Source organism: Lagenorhynchus albirostris, chromosome 4, assembly GCF_949774975.1.
Source record: "Lagenorhynchus albirostris chromosome 4, mLagAlb1.1, whole genome shotgun sequence".
NCBI classification, from domain to species: Eukaryota; Metazoa; Chordata; class Mammalia; order Artiodactyla; family Delphinidae; genus Lagenorhynchus; species Lagenorhynchus albirostris.
This window is the reverse complement of record NC_083098.1, coordinates 75,540,151-75,563,148: the sequence shown is the minus strand read 5'-3', so window position 1 is coordinate 75,563,148 and position 22,998 is coordinate 75,540,151. Positions and strand designations below refer to the sequence as shown.

Genomic DNA, 22,998 nt, shown 5'->3' with positions numbered 1-22,998 from the left:
AACCATTAAATGGAGAGCATGATTCTTCCTCATAAGATCAGAGAGAATACACTGAAGCATGTTAGTCCTGCCATTTAATAAACACTCAAATATTAGCTGTTACTTTTCTGATTATCCCCATCTCCAACAAGCTCCAAGTTCCTTCCCTTTTCTGCACTTGGAGGCGGTTATTTTTCACATCTGTTAATTGAAGTTTGAATATAAAGGACTCAGCACAGTACCTGTAATATGTACATACTCGATAAGCATTACTTATAAAATTAATTAAAATTTATTTTTACCTTTTTTATGGCACTTAACATTTTCTGCTTTGTCATTAAATTCCTGTGTATTTGTTTCAGTACAGATGAACTTGAGGAATAGCCCATATCAGAAAGAATAAGACTTTATTCTTGAGATTACCTGTGCAGTTTCCTTGTGGAAGATTTCATTTTTAAAAAACTGGCTAATTAAGCATTTAACTTTTTCTCAAAGTAATACATGCACATTTTTAATAAAAAAGCAAGAGTTTTCTGCTCACTCTTTACCACCCCCTCAGAGATGAGCGGTTTTCCCCCCTTTAATGAGGATGTCTTTAGTACTAACAGTGATAAAGCATAGCACAAGAATTAAATAGAGGAAAGTTAGGTTTCTTTATTCCAGTCAAACAAAGCCTTGGAATGAAGATGATAAATACTACTTCCTCTTTATCGGTAATTCTGTTTTACCTTTGTTTATTTTAGAATTTTGTAGTTCGTCCTCAAACACTACTAAAGTAAGTAACTGTAGATGGAAAACAATGATTTTTCTTGATGTGCATATTAAGATTGTGCTTATAAAGTAATACCTAGTTTAAAAGTAATCTTTGCAGGAATATTGAAGAACTGCAGAGACAGACATTTTTAATGGTTTTTAGTTCTTTTGATGGTCTGCATGGCATTTCTACATAGGCTTATCACCCTATTTCTTGATTATATAACTTTAGATACCATCTGTTATCTTCTTATTGTGATGGATGTATATTTTACTCACTTACCATCATTACTCCTCTCCTATTCCCCTGAAGTGAAATTATATTACTCTTTCTTCCTCTTTTTATTTATATACCTACCCTCTGTTTCATGTACCATCAGTCTCTACTACTGTGTCTTTCCAAGCCTTCACCTCTTTTTCCACCTCTGCCTCCCTGCTTTGATCAGCTGTACTTCTAACATTCTGTCTTGTAACCAAAATTATCTGTGCCCTGACAAATATTTTATTCTAAAAGCTAAACAGTAAACCATAGTCACATTATTATGACTGTGTAAATATTCTGTACTATAGCGATAATTATACTCAAGCCCCTCAAAGAAGAAATTTTCTATGGCAAATACATTAAAAGTATCATTTTTTTTAACACTTCATCAACTGTGCAAAGTCATACCACATTTTAATTGGGTTCATATTTGAACCATGAGTTTCTCTACCTCAAGTATACAAAGATATTCTTTAATACATTTTTCCCCAAAAAAAGTTTTCAAATTTCTTTTTCCTGTGTAAGTTCTTAAGCCATCTGGAATTAATTTTTGCCTACGTTATGAAGTAAAGATGTAATTGTCCCAGTGTTACTTGTTTATCCTTCCTGAGGGATCTACAGTGTCATCTCTCCATTCGTGTATCAAGTTTCCCTGCATGCATGGATCTGTTTCTTACCTTTCTAGACTATTCATTTGGTTAATTTAACTGTCCCTGTGCTAATAATGCCACACTACCTTAATTTTGAGTTCTTTAGTAAATCTGATACCTGGTTCAGCGAAATCTATCTACCTTATCCTGCTTCAGAAGTATTTTGGGGCCATTGCTCTTATATATCTATTTTAGAATCAACTTTGCAAATTCCATGAAAAACTCTGTTGATTTTTATTAATAATTAACGCTTATATTATGCATACAGTATGACAAACACTGTTAACTCATGTAATCCTCACAGTCTTATAAAGCAGGCATAGTGTTACGACCCTCATTTTATGGACTAGGGAATTTAAGAACAGCCAGATTAAGGCCATTTTCCCAATGTCACAAAATAAGTGGCAGAGGCAGGCTTTGAAACCTTGTAGCCTTGCTCCAGAGTCCTTTCTCTTACTATACCATGTTATTTGTTACATTGATGCTCTAGAACAATTTGTAGGAATTCATTCATACCTTACAACATTGTGTTAATGTATGAACAAGTACTCTCCATTTAGGGAGGTGTTCTTTAATGTGTTTCAGCTGAGTGCTATAATTGTCTCCATACACTTCTTGCACATCTTTGGTTAGATTTAGTCATAGGTACCTATTTTTTGTTCTTATAAATGGTATATTCATTTAAGCTCCATGTACTGTTTGTGTTTGCTTGTATTTAGAAATATAATTGGTTTTTGTTTTATTTATATGTATATATATTGATCAATATATATGTTGATCTTGTAGCCTGTTACCTGTTGAACTCTCACTATAATTTGTCTGTGAATTCTCTTCAGGCAGTATCATCTGCAATTCCTTCCGTTTCAGATTCTTATTCCTCACCTCCCCCCGCCTCCAACCCCCTTTTTTTGGTCTTATTGTTCTGGCTAGGATCTCCATATAATATTGAAGTACTGAAAGTGGAGTTCTTGTCTGGGGATACCCCCCCTTTTTTTTTTTAAAGGAAATGCTTTTATATTTATACTACTAGATTTTTACTCTTAGGTTTTTGATAAAACCCTATGTCAGTATAAGGAAAATCTCTTCTTGTTTTCCAAGGGCTTTTAAACTGTGAACGGATATTGAGCTTTATCAGATGCTTTCTGAGTTGATCATACTGTTTTCCTTCTCTGTTAAACGTGGCAGATTTCTAAATTTTTCTAATACTGAGCCACCTTTTATTTGCTGAGGTAAACCTAACTTGGTCATGATTGATTTTACCTTTTTATTTTTAAAAATAAACACTGACTTATTTAGGATTTTGACAACTAAGTTCATATGTAAGATTGTTCTGTGATTCTCCTTTATTTGTACTGTCCTTAACTGGTTTTAGTATTAAGGTTATACAAGCCACATGGGATAAGTTAGGCAATAATCTTTTTTTCCTATTCTCTGGAAGTTTGTATATTATTAGAGTGATCTGTAGTAAAAGTCACCTGTAAAAGCCATCTGGTCTTGTGGGAAGGTTTTAAATTACGGGTTTAATGTCTTTAATAATTATGGTACTAGTCAAGATTTCTTTTCACTCTTGAGTTACTTAATGTGTTGGTCTAAAGTATATAATATTCTCTGTATTGTTTAATCTCTGCAACATCTGTAGTTTTAGTGCCTTATTGGTTCTGATAATTTTTATGAGGTCTCTTTTTTCTTAATCCTGTCAAAAGATTATCATGTTTTATTCATCTAGTCTTTAAAAACCAACTTTTAGCTTTGTTTATTGTATGGTAGTTTTCTATTTACTTGATTTCTACTTTTATCTTTATTATCTCCCTTCTGTTAGATTTTTCTATTTTTTCCTAGGTTCATAAGTTGAAAGCTTAATTCATTCACTTTCCATCTTTTCTAATGTAGTGTTTTTTAAGATTAATTTCCCTCCAGAACAGTTTTCATTTCTAGACTTTTGATATATTGGGTTTTTGTTTATGTTGGGTTTTTAAATTATTTTAAATTTATGACTTTTTTGACCCCTGAGTTATCAGAAGTGTTTTAAATTTGATATATATGGAGATTATTTTCCCATAATTTTTAATTTTTACTTCTAATTTAAATTGTATGGTGGTCGGAGAACATGGTGTCTATTACACTTATCCTTTGAAAGTACATAGTATATTTTTATAAATGTTTCATGTGGGTGAGAAGAATGAGTATTCTTTACCTGCCCTGGGCAGTATTCTATGTTATGTCCATTAAATCAACTTTGTTAGCGGTATTTTGCTCGGTCCTCATATATCTATAGTGATTTTTTTGTTTGCTTGAAGTGTCAGTAATTGAAAGAGTATGTTAATCTCCCACGATCATGGTGGATTTTTCTATTTCTACCTGTATTCTGTTAGTTTTTACTCTGTAAAAAGTAAGGCAATGGTGTTAGATATTTGGAAGTTTAATTTGTTCTGTCTTCTTGGTCAGTTGCATCCTCCACCTTCAAGTAGTCATCCTTTCTTCCCCAAGTAATCCTTTTTGTATGAGTCTGCTTTAATACAGCTACTTATATAGAAATTGGGGGATATTAGTATTTTATTTTATTACTATTTTATTAGTATTTTATTTTATTTGATTAGTATTTTCCTTTTTTTCTACCATTCTTTTACTTTCAACCATTTTGTGTGTTTTTTATGTCTCTTATCTTCAGCATTTAGGTAGAATTTTTAAAAGTACAAATCAATAATCTCTGTCACTTAACTGATTAATTAATTCAATGTCTTTTGTATTGTGATTTTTGAGCTATTCACACTTGTCTCCCATACCCCCATTCTTTCTAGTTCTGTTTTGAATTGACTGAATTTTTCAGGTGATTTTTTAAAAATTCTATTTTTCCCTACATTGTTTTGAAATAATATACTTATTTCTGTTTTTTAGTGGTTACTCTTGAAATGTAATATGCATATATCTGGTAGAAGTTTTTTTTGGTGAACTCTGTTGTTTATAACTTTCGCTTATTTTTGTTTATGAATGCCTTTGTTTTAATCTTATTCTTGAAATATAATTTTGAGTACATATTTCTAGGTTGATTGTTACTTTCTTTCAGCACTTTGAAGATATCCTTATGTATTCTGGTTTATATTTTTGATGTATTGGGAAGTTTGTGGTGTATCTAATTCTCATTTGCTGTTCACCTTGCAAAATGAAGAGTCTATATGTTAGATCTTTAAGGTTTGTTTCTGGGTATTTACCCAGACTGTGGGGTATTCACCATATGTTATTTCTCTATTCTATATATAAAATAATTTTTTTTTCATCTAGTGAAGCATTTTTGTGGGATATTTACTTTTTTTGGTCTTCTTTGTTTTTTAGGTACCATAACTTTTGTTTTTAATTATTATTATTTTTTCTCTGTAGTTGCCTTTCCCCACCTTCCTGGTTCTGCTCCTTCATGGCCTAGTCTTGTGGACACCAGCAAGCAATGGGACTATTACTCAAGAAGAGAGAAAGACCGAGATAGAGACAGAGACAGAGACCGAGAACGAGACCGTGATCGAGACAGAGAAAGAGAACGCACCAGAGAGAGAGAGAGGGAGCGTGATCATAGTCCCACGCCGAGTGTTTTCAACAGGTATGTTCAGCGTGCAGTAATTTGTACACCTGTATTTTATATGCACTTTAGAATTTATATTCAGTGCCAGGATGGAAGATCCACTACAATTGGGAAAGGATTGCTTGAAGAGTAGTTAGGATAGCCATTTTAAAAGCATCAAGGCTGTTGATTCATAAGGACTTCCCACTACCTAAAGCAGCAGTCTTCAAATTTGTTTGTTCATTTCTTCCTTAAAACAATTTTGAAAACGTCATACCCCCTCACATAATTTTATCTTGGCATCAAAAATTTTTCACCTTAAGTATAAATAGTTGGCTATATAGATATAATTTCCAGTCTGTTATAAATCTCACAATTTTAAAATAAAGTTATCATTACTCTATTAAATATATCCATTGGATTAAGAATACTATAGTGATTTGCTGAACATCATTATCCATTTTTAAAAAATATATAAACAAGCTCTGTAACAGCTGGAAATTCTGCGTTTCTTTTTGTGCTTGAATTCTTACTTCTGAGCCACGTCCCCCAAAGAATTTTATTCTAATGCAAAATATTTTTTTTCTTGAAAGTTTTTTTAATTGATCCATCCTATCAATCTTCCCTGCAACATACTTATGTAAGTTAAAAAATTAATGACCATAAGATTAAGTATTTAAAAATTTTTTGATTTTAGTTATTTTTATATATAAATATAATACAAATTCTGAAAAATAATTTAACATAACTACATTCTTTAATGTGATGGAAGAGCTTCTTCCCATCCCTAAATAATATTTGTATCCATGAATGAATGTTACTACTGTTAGGGGAAAAAAGGCTTTGCCATTAATTATATTTCTTTCTTTCTTTTTTTAATATATAGATGTAAGCATTGAGAAACCTTGTTCACATAAAATATGTAAATAAGAATTGATGGAATTTTGTTGCGGTTCTGTCACTAAGTTATTTGAGCACTTTAAGATTTAGTGATATGTCAAAATTACACAGCTAACCTGTCATGAAAAGTTACTTTTAAGAATCTATTAGCTCATGGCTCAGTTTTCTTAAAAGCAGATAATTGGAAACCACCTGATTGTTACCTGGTGAAATTGTTTTCTACGGCTGCTACAATAAAAGTACCATAGACTGGTTAGCCTAGAACAACAGAAATTTACTCTCACAGGTCTGGAGGCTAGAGGTCTGATATCAAGGTGGCAGCAGGTTTAGTTCCTTTTTGTAGGCTTTGAGAGAATTTGTTCCCCGCCTCTCTTGTAACTTCTGGTGGTTGTTAGCAATCCTTGGTATCCCTTGGTTTGTAGATGATGCTTCACTCCAATCTGTATCTGTCTTCACACAGCATTCTCCTCTCTGTGTCTGTGTGCAAATTTCCCTATTTTTATAAGGGTAACAGTCTTTGGATTAGGGTGCAGCCAAATCCAGTCTGACCTCATCTTGCCTTGATGATTACATCTGCAAAGACCCTGTTTCCAAAGTCTTTAGTTTTCTCAGTTTCTTGGAAGACCACCAAAAGGGCTTTACCAAGACTTATCAGAAGACTACCAATTATACTTAATACTCTTTATTTTAGAGGTACCCTGTTCAACTTAATACGCTTAGAAAGGGTTAGGAAAATGGAAATATATCTTCTCCAAAATGTCTGTAAAAATGAAACACCTTTATGTGTATTTGATATTTATTTTCATGCAAACCTGGAGCTGCAAATTTCCCCCATTCCATTTATGGAAAATAGCTACCAAATAACTTAACTGGTAAAAGACAGCTCCTATTGTCAAGCCAGCAGCCACATCACACCCAATTTCTATGGGAAAAAAGTCTGACTTCATTTTTCTGTTCAGTTAAATGAGTTAATCCATATTTCCTGTCTAAGTCTAAGATAAAATAGTCACAGAATTCAAAATAAGGTGCTGCCTCCCCAGCACTTTCTTTTGCTTTCCTTCAGAAGGAATTTTTGGTTTTGTTTTTTTACTAGTTCAGGGAAAATTCTTATGACTCCACACTACTCTACACGATATCTGACGTTAGAACATCCCAGGACACAGGCCAAAATATTCCATTTCTTACTTCATACTTTGTAGCAGACAGATGTATAAGAGAGAAAGGCCTAAAGCCCTATAGAAGCTTTATGGTTCTTTGAATAAAATAGGTCTTATTGACACTAATATTTTAAATTAGGTCTTCTTGATGCCATGATGGTTTTTATACCCTGAGCCAATAATGTACTGTAGTAAAATTGGTGAAAAGAATGCCTTTCTTTTCTAAAAGGCCAGGAACGTGATGGAGGAGAGGTTAGCCAGAGAAGTGGCATATGTGTTACCTGCAGGTGTATCATTAGGCAGTTCATGTTCAGGAAAGAATAAATATGGAAGTTGGGGACCTAGAAGTTGATTCCCTAAAACTTTCTGTGCCATTGGAAAGAATTCATTTATTGCTAGCATAAAGAATAAAGTCAAAATTCTTTTTCTGATCCGTAAGTCACAAATTCAGTGCACCTTTCTATATTTTAACCCTGGTTCTCTCCCAAGGCAATATACTGCATGCTGTAGCTACACTGAACTACTACACTGCTCTTCTGGAAAGCCTCATAGTTTAGCACTTCGCTTCTTCATGTTATTCCTGTCCTCTCTGCCTCACAAACTTTTACTGATTCTTCAAGGTTCAGCTCGTATTTGTCTTCTGTGAGCAACTCTGAACCTGAAAGAAAGAATTAATTATTCCTTCACATGCTCCCTAAGCATTTTGTGTATTTTCTTTAAAGCATGTCTTTCTCTTTCAGGGTGTTGACTATCATTTTTCATCTCTGTATCCTCAGCACTTTGTACAGTAATGCCTGGAACATAATGAATGTGTCAGTGAATAAAATGACTTAACACGTATCAGGGAGGAGGGTGAATACAATAGAGAAAAAACAATCTTGAAAACTGTCGGTGAAACTGTGTTAGCCAGATAGGTTTTGAAATGGATAAAAATCAACCCTTATATCAAAGCGTTAATTTGGGCATCTTTCTGATTAACATATCCATTTAGGTACCTTCACAATGTAGAATGAAATAAGTTAAAGATAACTTTTTTTTGTTATCAGCTATTTTTATGGATAAGATAAATGTAAGGTACACAGTTTTCTGATTTTGCTGGATGAGATGAAGTAATATATCAGTTCAAGATGTGAGCATATGCTTGATTCAGACAGCATTTGTTTTGTTAGATGTGATCATGTAATCATATACTTCTTAATCCAGAAAGGTCCTTAGGGGTTATCCAGTCTAAATTTTGATTTGTCAGATGAGGAAATGGAAGCATAGAGAAATTAAAGCAACACTAGAGCCATACTGTCTACTGGAAATATGGTTGAGATATTACTTAAAATCCTTTCTAGTCTTGAAATTAGGTAGTTTAAAAATTTATTACTTTTCATTTGTTTTTATTACTCTTTCTGTACTTGATTTTTTTTTTCTTCCTCTTTCGGGGGTGGTGGGGAACCAGATTCATTCTTTCATTCATGTAAACTGACTTTTTTTTTTAACATCTTTATTGGAGTACAATTGCTTTACAATGGTGTGTTAGTTTCTGCTGTATAACAAAGTGAATCAGCTATACATACACATATATCCCCATATCTCTTCCCTCTTGAGTCTCCCTCCCACCCTCCCTGTCCCACCACTCTAGGTGGACACAAAGCACTGAGCTGATCTCCCTGTGCTATGTGGCTGCTTCCCACTAGGTAGCTGTTTTACATTTGGTAGTGTGTATGTATCCATGCCACTCTCTCATGTAACTGACATTTTTTGAGTCCCTGTTATGTACCAGGCACAGAGTTGTGTGCTGAGGATACAGAATTACTCATACACTGTCATTACAGATTTAACCATGTAATATTGTCACAATATCTAGGACTGGTTAGAAGTTTAAAACTTTATGTAAAAAAAAGTGCAAGAAGAAACTCCATAGGATTTATTAATCTTTTTCCTTCCTGTAGCTCCTAATAATATGACTTACACACTGTAGGCACCTGGTAACATTTTATTGACTAGATAAGTAAAGGTATGGTACATACATGCATGTTTGTGTGTATGTGTGTGTTGAAGTGTATGTTTTGAGTTTGTGTGGTGGGACATGTGCTGTTAATAACTTCAGTCACATAAGTGCATGAATTCTGTTAAGTTCAAGGGCATTACTTTCTGGGAAGTTGAATTGTTTCTAATGTAGTTAAAATTAATATATTTGAGATAGTACTGTTATCTCTAGAATGTACATGTTCACAAGGTAAGGAGCTTAATGCAGAACTTCATAGGAAACAAGTCTGAAATGAATTGCTTTGCTAGAGCTCGTAACTTTTCTTTGCATAAATTATAGTGTTTATAAAATTCTTTGTCCATTTCCAACACACTCATGCACAAATGCTACTTAATTTTTATTGAAGCTAAAAGTGTTAATGGTTAAACCATATTTGATTTTCATGTTGCTAGCTGTAGGGCATCAGGCGTAATGTTTACTTAAATCTGACTAAAAGTTCAAGGCCAGAGAGGGAAAAAAAGGTGGAAGAATTTTGTGTTGTTCTGAATTATCCCAGGAAAAAAGTGTTCTCTGGAAAATCCAAATGAAGTATAAGTAAAGGCCTTTTTTTTCCCTCAAGTCTGAGATTTCAGCAATATGGCATGTAGTATGTGTTGTTACAAATTACAGAGTCATTGTTTTGAAAATTACAGACCAGTTTCAACATCTGTTTTTTAGGCCGCTTAATTGTGGGCCAGAGAGAAGGCTGGTCATTCTAGGGTGTTTGAAATGAGCTCTAATGATTTCCAGGCTCAGAGAAACCTTTGTGCTGCAGCTGCTTATCAGAGAAGGGGTCTTTACATTTTGTGTACGAGACCAAATCTTCCACCATCTGTAGGAAGGGTCCCATCAGATGGCTGCCTTCAGAATCTTAAAGGCCTCAAAGCTAACAAGAATTGGTGTGAGGGTGAGAGGGAAAAAACAGGGTTACAAAGGACGAATTATGAGATAATTGACCTTAGTTATTTTTAGGTAAATCCAGTTGGAATCATTACAAAGAACCTCATTTTTAAAGAGGATAATATTAATGCTAATATTCGTTTGTCATGGTAGGTGTGAGTTTATTCTCCTTTAGAAACTTTATTAGAAACAGTCACCTTTACAGAAAGTGTTCTGCTTCTGAAAAATTTAACATTAAATTCAATGAAGATGGTGAGCCTGCCTGTTAGCGGCCATTTGAGGGCCTGCTCTTGTTCCAAACACTTTATAAATGTTATTGCCAGTTCTACAACTATCCTGAAAAAGACTGTTGCCAGTTTTACAGATGAGAAAACTGAGTGTTCACAGAGGTTAAGTAACTTACCCTGGGTCATACACTTAGGAAATAACAGTCAGGACGTGTTCCTGGGCCTGCTCTGCACAGACTCTTCTGCTACTCCACACTGCCTGTCATGGTGAATTGCCTTTCTGATGACACGCTTCCACCTTCCCAGTACCAAGTACACATTTATGATTAGAAAAAAAATCGTGTTTGTGTATGTATATATGTGTCCATGTGTGTATCATCCATATACATATGCATATATGAATACTCTTTAACATTAAAAATGTATCACAGGCAATAATAACTTGGTCAGCAATATGACTTGGCTTTAGGTGTCGCACTCCTGAATTATCACTTTTGCTAAGAGACCACAGTTAGGCTTTGTTTTTATATGGCTTATACTTTCACCTGATTCTGTCTCCTGTTATTCTCTCTCAGATTCCTTAACATCTTGAGGCTATGTACAAATTCTGATTTAATAATTTGTATAAAACATATTTCTAGAAACCAAAGCTCTTTAGTACACAGTGTTCTAAAAGATATTTTTATTCATTCTAAGAGTTTACTGACATTAGGATGTAGAAAATGTTGACTTCTATGCTGAACAAAAAGAGAAAATAGACTTGAAGGATTGAGAGAAAAACAGAAGTATGTCTCCATTTTCACGAAAGGACATGGAGAGACAGATCTAAGGAGGTAAAGATGACTACCATCAGTCCCAGTTTCACTAGTCCATTCTCTCCAAAATCAGAAAATGGAGGCAGAGCTTAATATGGATTTGAAGTTGTTCCCATGGTCCCCTCCCTCCAGCTTCCTCCTCCTCACTCCACCCCCCCAACCCGCCTCCCTTACCACACAGATAGCGTTAAGTTATTGGGATGTCAGAATTCAAGTATGTCCATAGGCAATTTTCTGCCTGCATTTTGTGTGGATATTGTGGAAATTGCTTTTTTTTTTCAGTCTCTTGTATGATACTTTATTATCAGCGCCACTTTTCGAACAGGATTTGCTCACTTCGTGTTTCTTTGTCACATTTTGGTGATTCTCACAATATTTCAAACCAGCAAAACGTTGACTTGCTGAAGACTCAGGTGATGGTTAGCATGTTTTAGCAATAAAGTATTCTTAATTAAGGCATGTACATTGATTTTTTAGACATAATGCTATTGTACACTTAACGGACTGCAGTATAGCGTAAACAACTTCTATATGCATTGCGAAATCCAAATTTCGTGGACTTGCTTTATTGTGATATTTATTTTATTGGTCTGAAACTGAACCTACAGTTCGTATCATTGAGGTATGCCTGTATTCATAAATTTGCACATCTACTAAGAATGCCAATATATGGCGGTTTACAATTGCCTGCTTTCTAATTTGCACTGGAAAATGGAAGTTGCTTTGATGTCACTCTGTTCTTAATGTTTATACCACTTCATTAGATGAATATATACTTTATGTGATTCAAAAACACTTGGACTATGTCGTCATAAGCCAAATATTTTTAATATATTTTTAGAATCTTAACTGTGTGCCTAAGATTTTATAAATATCATTAAGAATTTTGGTTGGAAATCTGAGATACACAAACATGCTTTTAAGTCTAAAAAGTAAAATGAAGCCGCTGATTAAAATTTAAATCAGTTACAGCTCCCAAATTTTGAAGAACAGCATTTATATAAAATTTCTACCCTATAACAACTGTGAAAGCACAGAACTTGGCCCCTTAACATAACGTGTAATCATTATATATTTTGTATTCTTGTATTAGATCTAGTACTAATTTGGGAGCAGCATTGTTTTCCTCTCAGTTCAACAAGTATATACTTTGCACCTATTCTGTGTAAGATGCTAACATTAGGACTTCTGGTTTGGACTCAGGTCACGTCTTTTGTAGCTTGAAGTTATTCAGAATCAACAATCCAGCTGTCAAGAAAACTTGTTTCTATTCTGATTTCAGTGATGAAGAACGATACAGATACAGGGAGTATGCAGAAAGAGGCTATGAGCGCCACAGAGCAAGTCGGGAGAAAGAAGAACGACACAGAGAAAGACGACACAGAGAGAAAGAGGAAACCAGACACAAGTCCTCTCGAAGGTTTGCTCTTTAATAGTGAATCATTTTGAAGCCAAGAGAAATTGATTTGTTTTCAGGAAGTAAAAGCAAACATTTCTAAGTAACCACTAGAGCATTATATGTGTTCCTAATTTGAAGACTATAGTTGGTTCCTTATAGGTTTCAACAAAGATATTGAAATCTAACCAGATTATAATGCCCATAAGCCAAAATTAGCATGGAATAAAAAATATGAGAATTAGACTTACTACATTATCTTGGGGGGGGGGGGGGATTTGTCATATGAATCAGTTTTTAGTAGTAATTGTTATTAAACTGATATTCAGTTTAATCAAAGAAAATTCAGGGCCTTGTAGTCCCCCCCCACCAAAAAAAAAAATCAGCATTAAATTTTAATGCCTATTGTTTGCCTAAAATCAACTCTAGGAAGTATTTCCTGTTCTGATCTAGTGCTTCAGTTTCTAATTTGTAATTTAGTCTTTTAGAATGAAGTATATGGGCCCTAGTGGCCCTCTTGGCATAGTGGGCGGTGCGTCGGTCTCATAATCTAATGTATATGGTCCTTAGGGTTCTAGGAAAATATTAATGAAGGTGAGTATTAAATGTAAATATAATCTCAGCATAAAGGTCACATAAAAAATGATTACTCCCCAAAATGTGTCTGAGAAAAAGAATTAGATTATTTAAAACCCACTGTTATACCGAGAATTTACCTAAAGTAGGTTGATCCGTCATTACTTAAACATTTTTAAGAATACACCTTTCTTTTTTCTTTAGTAATAGTAGACGTCGCCATGAAAGTGAAGAAGGAGACAGTCATAGGAGACACAAGCACAAAAAATCTAAAAGAAGCAAAGAAGGAAAAGAAGCTGGCAGCGAGCCTGCCCCTGAACAGGAGAGCACCGAAGCTACACCTGCAGAATAGGCATGGTTATGGCCTTTTGTGTACAGTAGTGCCAGAAATAGATACTATAAATCTTATTTTTCTGGATAATGTTTAAGAAATTTGCCTTTAATCTTGTTCTTTTAGTATGAAAAGTTAACTTTTTTCTTCTAAAATAAAAGAGTGAATTTTTCATGTTAAGTTAAAAATCTTTGTCTTGTAATATTTAAAAAATGGACCGTAATGACTTTGTATCGAAGAAAGTAATGTGAATGAGTCACTCAGCAGGGAATTTAAAGAGCTATGTTTAGCTGTGTACATAATAGCTGATTGATAAAGGTCAAGGTTGCCTCTTGGCCAGTTTCCTTGAGGAGTTAATCAAATACCAGTCTCTTAAGAAGTTGCACTGCAAAATGCATCAAAAGGCACCTCAGAGTCTTGAGATTAAAACTAGTCTTTTATCACTGCTGTGGCACTGTTGCTTTGCATATTAAAGAACTCATACAGTTTTGATACTGCAACTTTTTGTGTGTGTGTGTGTGGTATGCGGGCCTCTCACTGTTGTGGCCTCTCCCCTTGCGGAGCACAGGCTGCGGACGCGCAGGCTCAGCGGCCATGGCTCACGGGCCCAGCCGCTCCGCGGCATGTGGGATCTTCCCAGACCAGGGCACGAACCCGCGTCCCCTGCATCAGCAGGCAGACTCTCAACCACTGCGCCACCAGGGAAGCCTGATACTACAACTTTTTGATAGCAGGTTTTCAGTGTTCTAAATTTGGGTTCATGGTGAAACTGAAGGGGAACTTTTCTATCCAAAGTAATAAAATCTAATGGCACTTGGGTGACCTCTGAAATAACTTGCCCTAAATGTAGTTTCTGGCAGGCACATGGACAAAATACTCGTCACTGGGACACAAATTTGAATGGCCTCAAAGCCATCTTTTATGAGCTAGGTCAAGCTGGTTTGGCCTTTCTTGATGGTTCTTCCAAGGCTCATTGGTTGAGCAGCACGTAGAGTTTGTATACAGTTACTAGCTATACTGTGAATAAAAATAAATAAGCTTTAGATTAGTCATTTCCCATTACATTTAAGAAAGTACAAGTTTATAGAATTCTGTGAACATTTTTAGGGATAGCCCTTAGAAGGTATTTGTCAGTGATGGTAGCAACATGGTTTTGAAAGAATGAATTACTAGGAACTTTTAAATAGTGATAATAGAAATGAACTTAGTATCACATACTAAAAGACAGCTATATAATTTTTGAAAAATATTTATTTCTCGTTTGATGAACACTTTTCAGCAATGCACTTTTAAAATCCTCTGTCTGGAAATTGTTTTTAAAATGCCCATAATGTACCCTTTGCAGACCTCAGCATATACCAGATTTTAATTTAACTGTATGATTTGAATTCAGTGGGGGCATACAAACCATGTCAGCTGTTTAAGAGCTTTTTATTGAATAGAAAAATATAAACTTAAAGTTCTAGAGTAATGAGAAATGCTCCACACTGAATAAAAACTATTAGTAATGTTTCTATTTTGAGAATTATATTTTCTGAGGTGTAATTGGCTTTTCATTAGATCCTACTTTTCCTGACATTAAAGTTTATATTTTTACATTGTAGCCTTCAAATACAAAAATCGATAAGATAAATACATTGTTTCAACTTAGCTTATTTGTGATTTCCTGTTTTTCTATGACCCATCATTGATTCTATAAAAAAGTGCCGGGCCAAGAAGCAATGGTGAGAGTAATTTTTCCTTTAAGTTCTTTTAGCATCCTTGCCAAGCAAGCATGTATCATTCCTGATGTACTTCTGCCATTGACAGCAAGAAGAATATCACCACATCTAAAAAAAATAAAGGTACATGATTAACATTTTGAGCCACAGCTGAAGTTAATGCAAGTTTTTTTTGGTGGTCCCAGTTTTTGCTCCATCTGTCAGTTTTAATTATGTTATCAGTACTTCTAATTAAGGTTCTCCCCCTCACTTAAATTCTTCAAATTCTATTGTTCAGCTTGTTTTAGAAAGAATGCTAAAAGTATAGGAAGTTGCTGTATGGGACCAAGAGTAACAAATCATTTTGGATTTCTTAGAAATGGAATGCTGCATAAATGTTTTAAATTTCTTACCAATAAGAAAAGATATAATAGGTGCCTTATTTCACATGGGGCCAGGCTTTTTGCATGTATAAAACACAATCTTTGGATATAAGTTTTTTGTTAAGTAGTCATTATTATTACCTGATTCTTCCATCGTTGTATGCTGGTGTTCCTTCAACAATGGATTTGATAAAGAAAGGTTTGTTCCCATTGTATTCTTCATAACCTCCTACAATGCAGAAGCCCAGACTTCCAGCTGTGTTTCTTCGCAGTATAACATCTTTACAGTTGTACAGGTACCTGAAATAGAACGAAATCAATGTAAATGCGCAGTTAATTCGAACTCATAGTAATTACTGTGATTCATCTCCCATTCCCTTTATTGGCATTATTTTTTTTAGGCTTAATAGCACTGGATGGGTCTCATTCAAAATTGTGTCATAGCCCAGTTACCTTTGTGCTTTTAGCTGGCTCTTTTTTTTTTTTTTTTCCGGTATGCAGGCCTCTCACTTTTGTGGCCTCTCCCGTTGTGGAGCACAGGCTCCGGACGTGCAGGCTCAGCGGCCATGGCTTACGGGCCCAGCCGCTCCGTGGCATGTGGGATCTTCCCGGACCGGGGCATGAACCCGTGTCCCCTGCATCGGCAGGCGGACTCTCAACCACTGCGCCACCAGGGAAGCCCTAGCTGGCTTTTTCTAATTTTTCTAAAAATTTCTAATTTCTAATTTTTCTCTTTTCTAAAGCTAACCACCCTTTTAAAAGTGACACCATCTATTATGTTCTGTTTATGTCTACTGGGAAAGAATCATTTCTGGCTTAAAGATTTAATTTCTCAACTTAAAGTTATGCCTAAATCTTTACTGATGAACCACATTCAAGCATACTTAGTTATCATATTTTTATTTCCTTATGGATGTAAATAATTTTTAATGAAGGAAAAATTCTTTGAATCATTAATATCTCAGTGGAAAAAATTTAAATGTAACCGTAATTCATTGGCTGAAGTTCTGACTTTTGAAAGATACCAGTTTATACATAGTTGTACATGTTTGATAGGTTATATAGAAGCATGCAGGCAGCGTAATATACTGAATGGAGACTGAGGTGCATTTAAAGATTGTAAGAATGATTCATACTGAAGGAGAAAAACCTGGCAGTAAACTGAATAGCAAGTTATAACAGGAATGGGAGAAAGACCATAGGTCTTTTGTAAATGGGTAGAACCCTCAGCTAAAATAGAAAATTTGATTGAGGAAGCTGTTCCTTTTATTATTCAGTGGCAGTTGGATCAGTGTTAACATAGGTGCAGGCTAAGTACAAAACTGTGTTACAGTTATGACAGAGGTATGTCAGGAGCTGGATTTGACTCCAAAATCCCCCAAGTCCAGGAACTGGTTTGAAAGAGAATTAGCATTTTCAGTGTTGGTAAAAGTCAAGATTTGGTGATTTTGTTTATAAACTGTACCTTGAAATACTAATTTTTTTGAAAAACCAATAAAAAGTCTCTTGAGAAATGTTCTGGTGATGAAGCTGGTCATTACATTTGTCACTGACCTTGCTAATCAATGTAACATGACTTTTTCATGGCATTTCGACTCCCATTTGAAGTAAAACAAGCTTTGGGTTTGTCTGGTGGGTAACTTTAAAATGTAGTGCTAAAATGCAACTCAATTTTGTTTTGTATCTGTTGTCATACATATATATCATTTACAATAATTTCTTTTGCTGAAATTATTGCTGAAAAATATGAATTCGTTAAAGGAAACAACCATATTTTTATTATAAAATATTCATTTGCTGTATTTCACAGTAATACTTGATGTTAGTAAATTCATCCTGTAGGAGTTGTGGTGTGTTTGATACCACATTTACACAGTGGCTCACTGACTGCTCATGTTCAAAGCAGGTAATTGTTCCCCAGACACTAGAGCATTATGTTCCCACCTATGCCCAGTGTTTGGAGGAGAGCTGGTGGGTGCTTCTTACCCAAGGTTATGATTAAATATGTCTTAACGTTCTTTAAAACATATAAATGGGTACATGGAGCAATACTCGAAACTTAAGTATTTCTCACCCTTTTGACCATTGGGTTTTTTCATTAATTATCACTTTGGACCTTGACTCTTAATATTTTATTCCATGTGGACAAGCTATAAAAATAGTCATCTAAAATTTTTACGTTACCAATACAAAAATTTCAACATAACATTAATGAGTCATTCTCATTTTCTTACAAGCATATGGTGACATTTTCCAGAGGACACGGGGTAAGTGATCTGGCAGGACACTGAATGCAGAAGTAGATATGAGAGTCCAGTTATCTTCTATTAAGCCAAACATTAAAGAGGTTTGCAAAAATCATACACTGCCACTCTTGTAATTTTTAAAAATACTGCTTCTTATAAAAGATGTTATTTATGTTAATATATAATGGATTATTTTAAATGATTTAATAAATAAAATTATTCAGATTAATTTATAAGGTAAAATATTAGTAGGTATAACCTATATAAGCAAAAGCTCTTGGGGATCATCAATACTCTAAATAAGTGTAGGGGTCTTGAAAAAAAACTTTGGGAATTGCTGCTGTAGACATGTTTATCAAACTTGATGTTCCACTGGTATCTCAACCTCAGCATGTCCAAAACAACTAATATCTCCTCATTCTTCCTTACTGTGTAAAATAATTACATGAATGGCCCAAGTCATCACCCTTCCCTGGTATCATCCGTGCCACTTATTGTATAATTTTGTGGTGCCCCCCTCCGATTCTGGATTCAGCCATAAGATCATCAGTGGGACGTTGGCCAGAGCCAGCCAAATCTAGACACAGAAGCATGGCCAACCAAGATTAGCAGAGCCACCTGAACGACCCAGAAAGGCCTGCAAATGCATGAGGGAGCCAGCCAAGATCAATCACGCCTGGCCTGGGTCAGCTGAAGCTGATCTGTGTCTGATGTTCCCTGCGGAATGGGCATTCTGCACATCAGAGGGGCCGCTCACTGTGGGCCCAGGGCTCTGCAGGCTTGGCCTGCACGCTCCAGATGTGGGCAGCCTCACTTCCATCTTCCCTCCTCGACTTTCACTTTCTGCTACTGAGGTTTTGTGGCTAGTTTGTTACATAGCATGACTGTGAAAAGTAACTGATATTCTTAACTCTCCTAGTTTGGTTATGTCCTCCAGCTAGATGAAACATACCACCATTCACTCCAGTGTACTAGGTTCCCAAAGCACCCTGTGCCTACATAATATTTTAATTATAACTTCTTTAATTCATAATTTTTAATAATTCACTATGACATGTTGTTGCTTACTGTATTATGAAGGCCATGAGGGCTATTCCCAGAACCTACTCTATTGATTATTTCATTCAACAAATGCCTGCTAAGCAGAGCCATTTAAAGACCTACAGAGACACTAGGTATTCCTGTGGAGGCTCCACCCACTATTACAACAAACACATTAAAAGTGCATTCATATCCCACCAGAATATAGGTGAGTTTGGGACAATTATAAAAGACTAATTTTGCTCCTTAAATGACTTCACCAGGAGCTACTCATTTGATTCTGGATTGACTGTGACTTATTAGCAAACATCACACAGGGAAGGTAATGGTGGGAGGTGGGGAGGAGAATGGCAAGAAATTTAAGGCCTAAGAGGCTAAGCAATGAAGAAAAATACATACTGTGCTGCTGGGTGCATGACACATGCACTGAATGACAGAAATCTGAGGCATTTACACTCCTGCAGAACTTGTTTATGGTAAAGAGAGAAACGGTAAGACTCAAATTATAAAAGCTAAATATAGGCTTCACATCCTCCTAAAGGATGCTCACCAAACACTGCATAGTGGTTAAGATCCCAACCAGGCAGCTGGTTCAAATCCCAGTTCTGCATATTAACTAGCATGTTACCTTGGGCAAGTTACTCAACCACTCTGTGCTTCAGTCTCCTATCTTTAAAGTGGGGATAATATTAGTACCTAGATCATAGGACTGAGGTGAGCTTTAAATGAGCGAAAAATGCAAAGAACATATAAAGCTCTTAGCAGAGTGCCTGGCACACAGAAAAGGTTATATCAGTATGAGCTACTGTTGCAGTTGTTATTTCTATTCCGGGTTTGGATGTACTTGACAGTGTCCCTGTCCTATAGTTAAAATGTAAAAGTTTTTGACTTAAAAAAAAAAAAATAACCCATGATATTTGCCTCCCTGCTCTTCGATAAAGACAGTCCTCATCAAGATGCTTTCTGAAGTTCAGGAAAGTGAAAGGTTAAATACTTAGGCAAGAGAAGAAATGAATTAATGTGTATCACTATCATACTAGTCCGGATGAGAGCATGTTTTCAAAGACTTCCAGATGTGGAGTGTGGGCCCTGAGAGCCAACAGTGAATAAAGCAGAAGGTCTTCAGTGTTTTCTGAATCCCCTCCAAGTGAATTGCATCTGATCATCTGTATAGCTTAGAGCCCATGTCTGGAGCTACTGCCCAGGGGTGTACAAAAGGCATCCCTGATAAGGGTGAGACATATTTGCATTGTCCTTCATAACCTACTTTTACTCTCTGCTACTGTTTATTATATCTGACACCCACTGGGGTTCAGCATACTAATGGTACCCTCTTCATATACATTCATCCTACGTGTTGGACTGCACTTGAGGACATGATCACAATGTCCTAGAAAAGAGATTGTTTCTAGACCTGCTGACATATCACTTTTCTTCACTGGTAGGGAATATTAGGTAAGTGGCTGGATCATACTTTAGGGCAAATAGTTTTCCCTCAAAATCTGTTAAGCAAAAGGGGAAAAGGTTTGACTGGGTAAATGTATAACTTGGAGGGAAATGTCTTCTTTGTGAGTTAAAAAAAAAACTATTTGCAGCCTACATCTCTAGTGGTTCCGGCAGGCAAGTAACTTTTGCTAAGGCCTGAAACTCTTAGGACATCACTAATGCCAAATGACTAGAGACTTTTATGCCCATGGTACTGCATCAGTGAGGGAGAACCTGGCACCTTTGGGGCTCTATGCAGTCAAGATCAGAAATGCCAACCTGCAAGATGGCCCTGGTTCCTTCCTTTTATTATAAACCTCCAGCAAACAGCCACTCCAGGAAAAATTTAGCTCAAAGGTTAAAAAATGAACCAGAGACACATAAAAGAAAAGGCGGAGAGTAACAGTAAAAACAGTAACAGACAAAAACCACTCACCAGAAAAATGCTGCCACAGAAATGAAATGCTGCTAGAGAAAAGGAAATTTATAACCAACCCTATTCCTGTGAATTTAAAATACTTCTGAAACAATGGCTCTGTAAAAGAGATCAAGGCAGAGATATAAGATTTCAAGGGGAGATATAAGACAAGAGGAGAAGAAATGGGCCGAGAAGAAAGACGTCGAGGGGAAAAATAACACAGAAATGAAAGTGAGTACAAAGGCAAAGATGTACTACTGAAAACACAGTAAGGGTTACGAAGGACAGATCTAAACAAGCAAAGAAAGCAGAATTAAAGTAAATAGAATTGAAAAGGATTCAAGAGAAAATGAAAGATATAAAACAAAAAGAGGTAATATACATATCTGGACTCCCTGAAAAGAAGATGCCAAATAACAACATTTATCTTGAACGTTAGGTAGAAAGACCAAGCCACATAGAGAAGGAAAGAAATGAGACAGGCCTCACTTCTCCACATCACCACTCAGTGCGAGTCAGTGATGCAATGCCTACGAAATCCAAAAAGAGGTGATCAGATAGTTTTATAACCAGGTAACCTATCACAGGGTTGTACAGATATAGCATGATTTCTTTAACCAGTTCCTATCGGTAGTGGACACAACAACAGTGCAATGAACACCACTGTACCTTCCTTATGAATTCATTTTGCAACATTGCTTACGAAAGATGAAAACAACCTAAGTGTCCACTACCAAATTAGGTCTCGACAATACTATCAGGACTGGCTGAATCAATATGGTACTTCTATACAAGAGAATACTATTGGCCATAGAAAAGAACGAGGAAGCTTGATGTGTACTGATGTGAAATGATACCCAAAGTATATTCTTAGATTAAAAAAAAATTATGGTACATCGTAGTGTGTATGTTACCATTGTATGTGTGTGTGTACATATATACCTAGACTAGGGGTCAGCAAACTACAGCCCAGCCCAACACCCAATTTTATAAACAAACAGGCATGCCCATTCATCTATGTATTGACTGTCTATATGGCTGCTTTCACACCACAACAGCAGAAATGAATAGTGGCAACAGAGACAGCATGACCCTCCAAATCTGCACTCTCTGGCCCTTTTCAGAAAAAGTTTACCAACCTCTGACAAAGACACTCCCTGGAAAATTACACAAGTCATTGGTAACTGTGACCTCTGTTGAGCGGATCTGAGGGGCCAAGGTGGAAGACTCACTTTCACTCTCTCTCTACCCTTTGGAGCCCTCTGAATGTTCACTGTGCTTATTACTACGAGGAGAGGAGGGGATGAAGGAAACTAAGAATTGCCAGGGGGACTGCAAACCAGTGTTGTCTTTGCTGGCTTCACACTTTCTATTCTTCTAAAGGAAATGAGCAAAATCCAGATTGGACTTCTGATAAGATCAGGGAAGTGCTGTGCCCAAAGTCAAGGGCAAAGGTAGAGGGAGAGAAAGCCATTCACTTGGTTGTACGTGAAGTAAAACACATCTCGCATTTGTTCTGTCTTTACATGAATGAACGGCAAGGAACTAACTCTGTTTTATAAGACAAGTAGCTTTCAAGCACAAAACATTTTTTTAAATGATCCATTTTAATAGACTGAAGTTTTAGAAAATTTTTTTTCCATACGATTTTAGTTAAAGTAACATTCTCTTCTTCCACCCAGGAAGAAAATTTTTTAAAAAAATTAAAAAATTTTTTAAACTCAATGCTCAGTTTTTAACTTAAAATGTACTCATTTAAAAAATATTTTATCAACTAGTGAAGGCTAAAAAGGGAATCTCAGTGTGTATTTGAGGTAGGGATGTTTTTTAAAACCTCATTTAAAATTAAGAGACAGAGAGAGAGAGAGACCAACCTATCTCCACCCTCGAGAAAAATGTACTAAAACCAAACATCCTACTTTCATTCATTTAATCCTCTGCCAGCATACCATCATCAGTGACTCTAATGTTGAACATTTAAGTCATGCATTTGGAATTATTAAGGCAATCCTTTGAAGGCCAAGAGCTTACGCTCTGATGCAGGTGAGCAAACCCCAAATTATTTGTCCTTCGAATATTTGATTTCTGTATCTAGCCATTTAGCAAGGCTGCCCTCAAATCCTTTCCTGAACTTTCCGAAACATTTATCTGGCTCCCCTCTAAGGCTCTAGTTACATCTCACTGAGATGACAAACTAGTTGCTTCCTGAAGG

General features: G+C 35.8%; 2 protein-coding genes across 28 annotated transcripts in view; one reads left to right on the top strand and one right to left on the bottom strand.

Moving 5' to 3' along the window:
* The window catches only part of FIP1L1 (factor interacting with PAPOLA and CPSF1), a 68,161-nt gene extending 51,051 nt beyond the window's left edge, over positions 1–17,110 (top strand). For 22 of the 24 annotated variants that reach the window (XM_060148173.1, XM_060148172.1, XM_060148171.1 and 19 more), the window contains 3 exons: positions 5,020–5,233; positions 12,493–12,630; positions 13,387–17,110. In XM_060148173.1, coding sequence (XP_060004156.1) covers positions 5,020–5,233; positions 12,493–12,630; positions 13,387–13,534 — 500 coding nt within the window. In that variant the 3' untranslated portion in view covers positions 13,535–17,110. Of the gene's footprint in view, positions 1–5,019; positions 5,234–12,492; positions 12,631–13,386 lie in introns of those variants that run through there. The other 2 variants (XM_060148190.1, XM_060148189.1) reach the window with 2 other exon arrangements.
* LNX1 (ligand of numb-protein X 1) overlaps positions 14,747–22,998 on the bottom strand; it is a 200,365-nt gene continuing 192,113 nt past the window's right edge. For all 4 annotated transcript variants that reach the window (XM_060148166.1, XM_060148163.1, XM_060148164.1 and 1 more), the window contains exons 10-11: positions 15,738–15,896; positions 14,747–15,342 (exon numbers count right to left, since the gene is read on the bottom strand). In XM_060148166.1, coding sequence (XP_060004149.1) covers positions 15,207–15,342; positions 15,738–15,896 — 295 coding nt within the window. In that variant the 3' untranslated portion in view covers positions 14,747–15,206. The remainder of the gene's footprint in view (positions 15,343–15,737; positions 15,897–22,998) is intronic.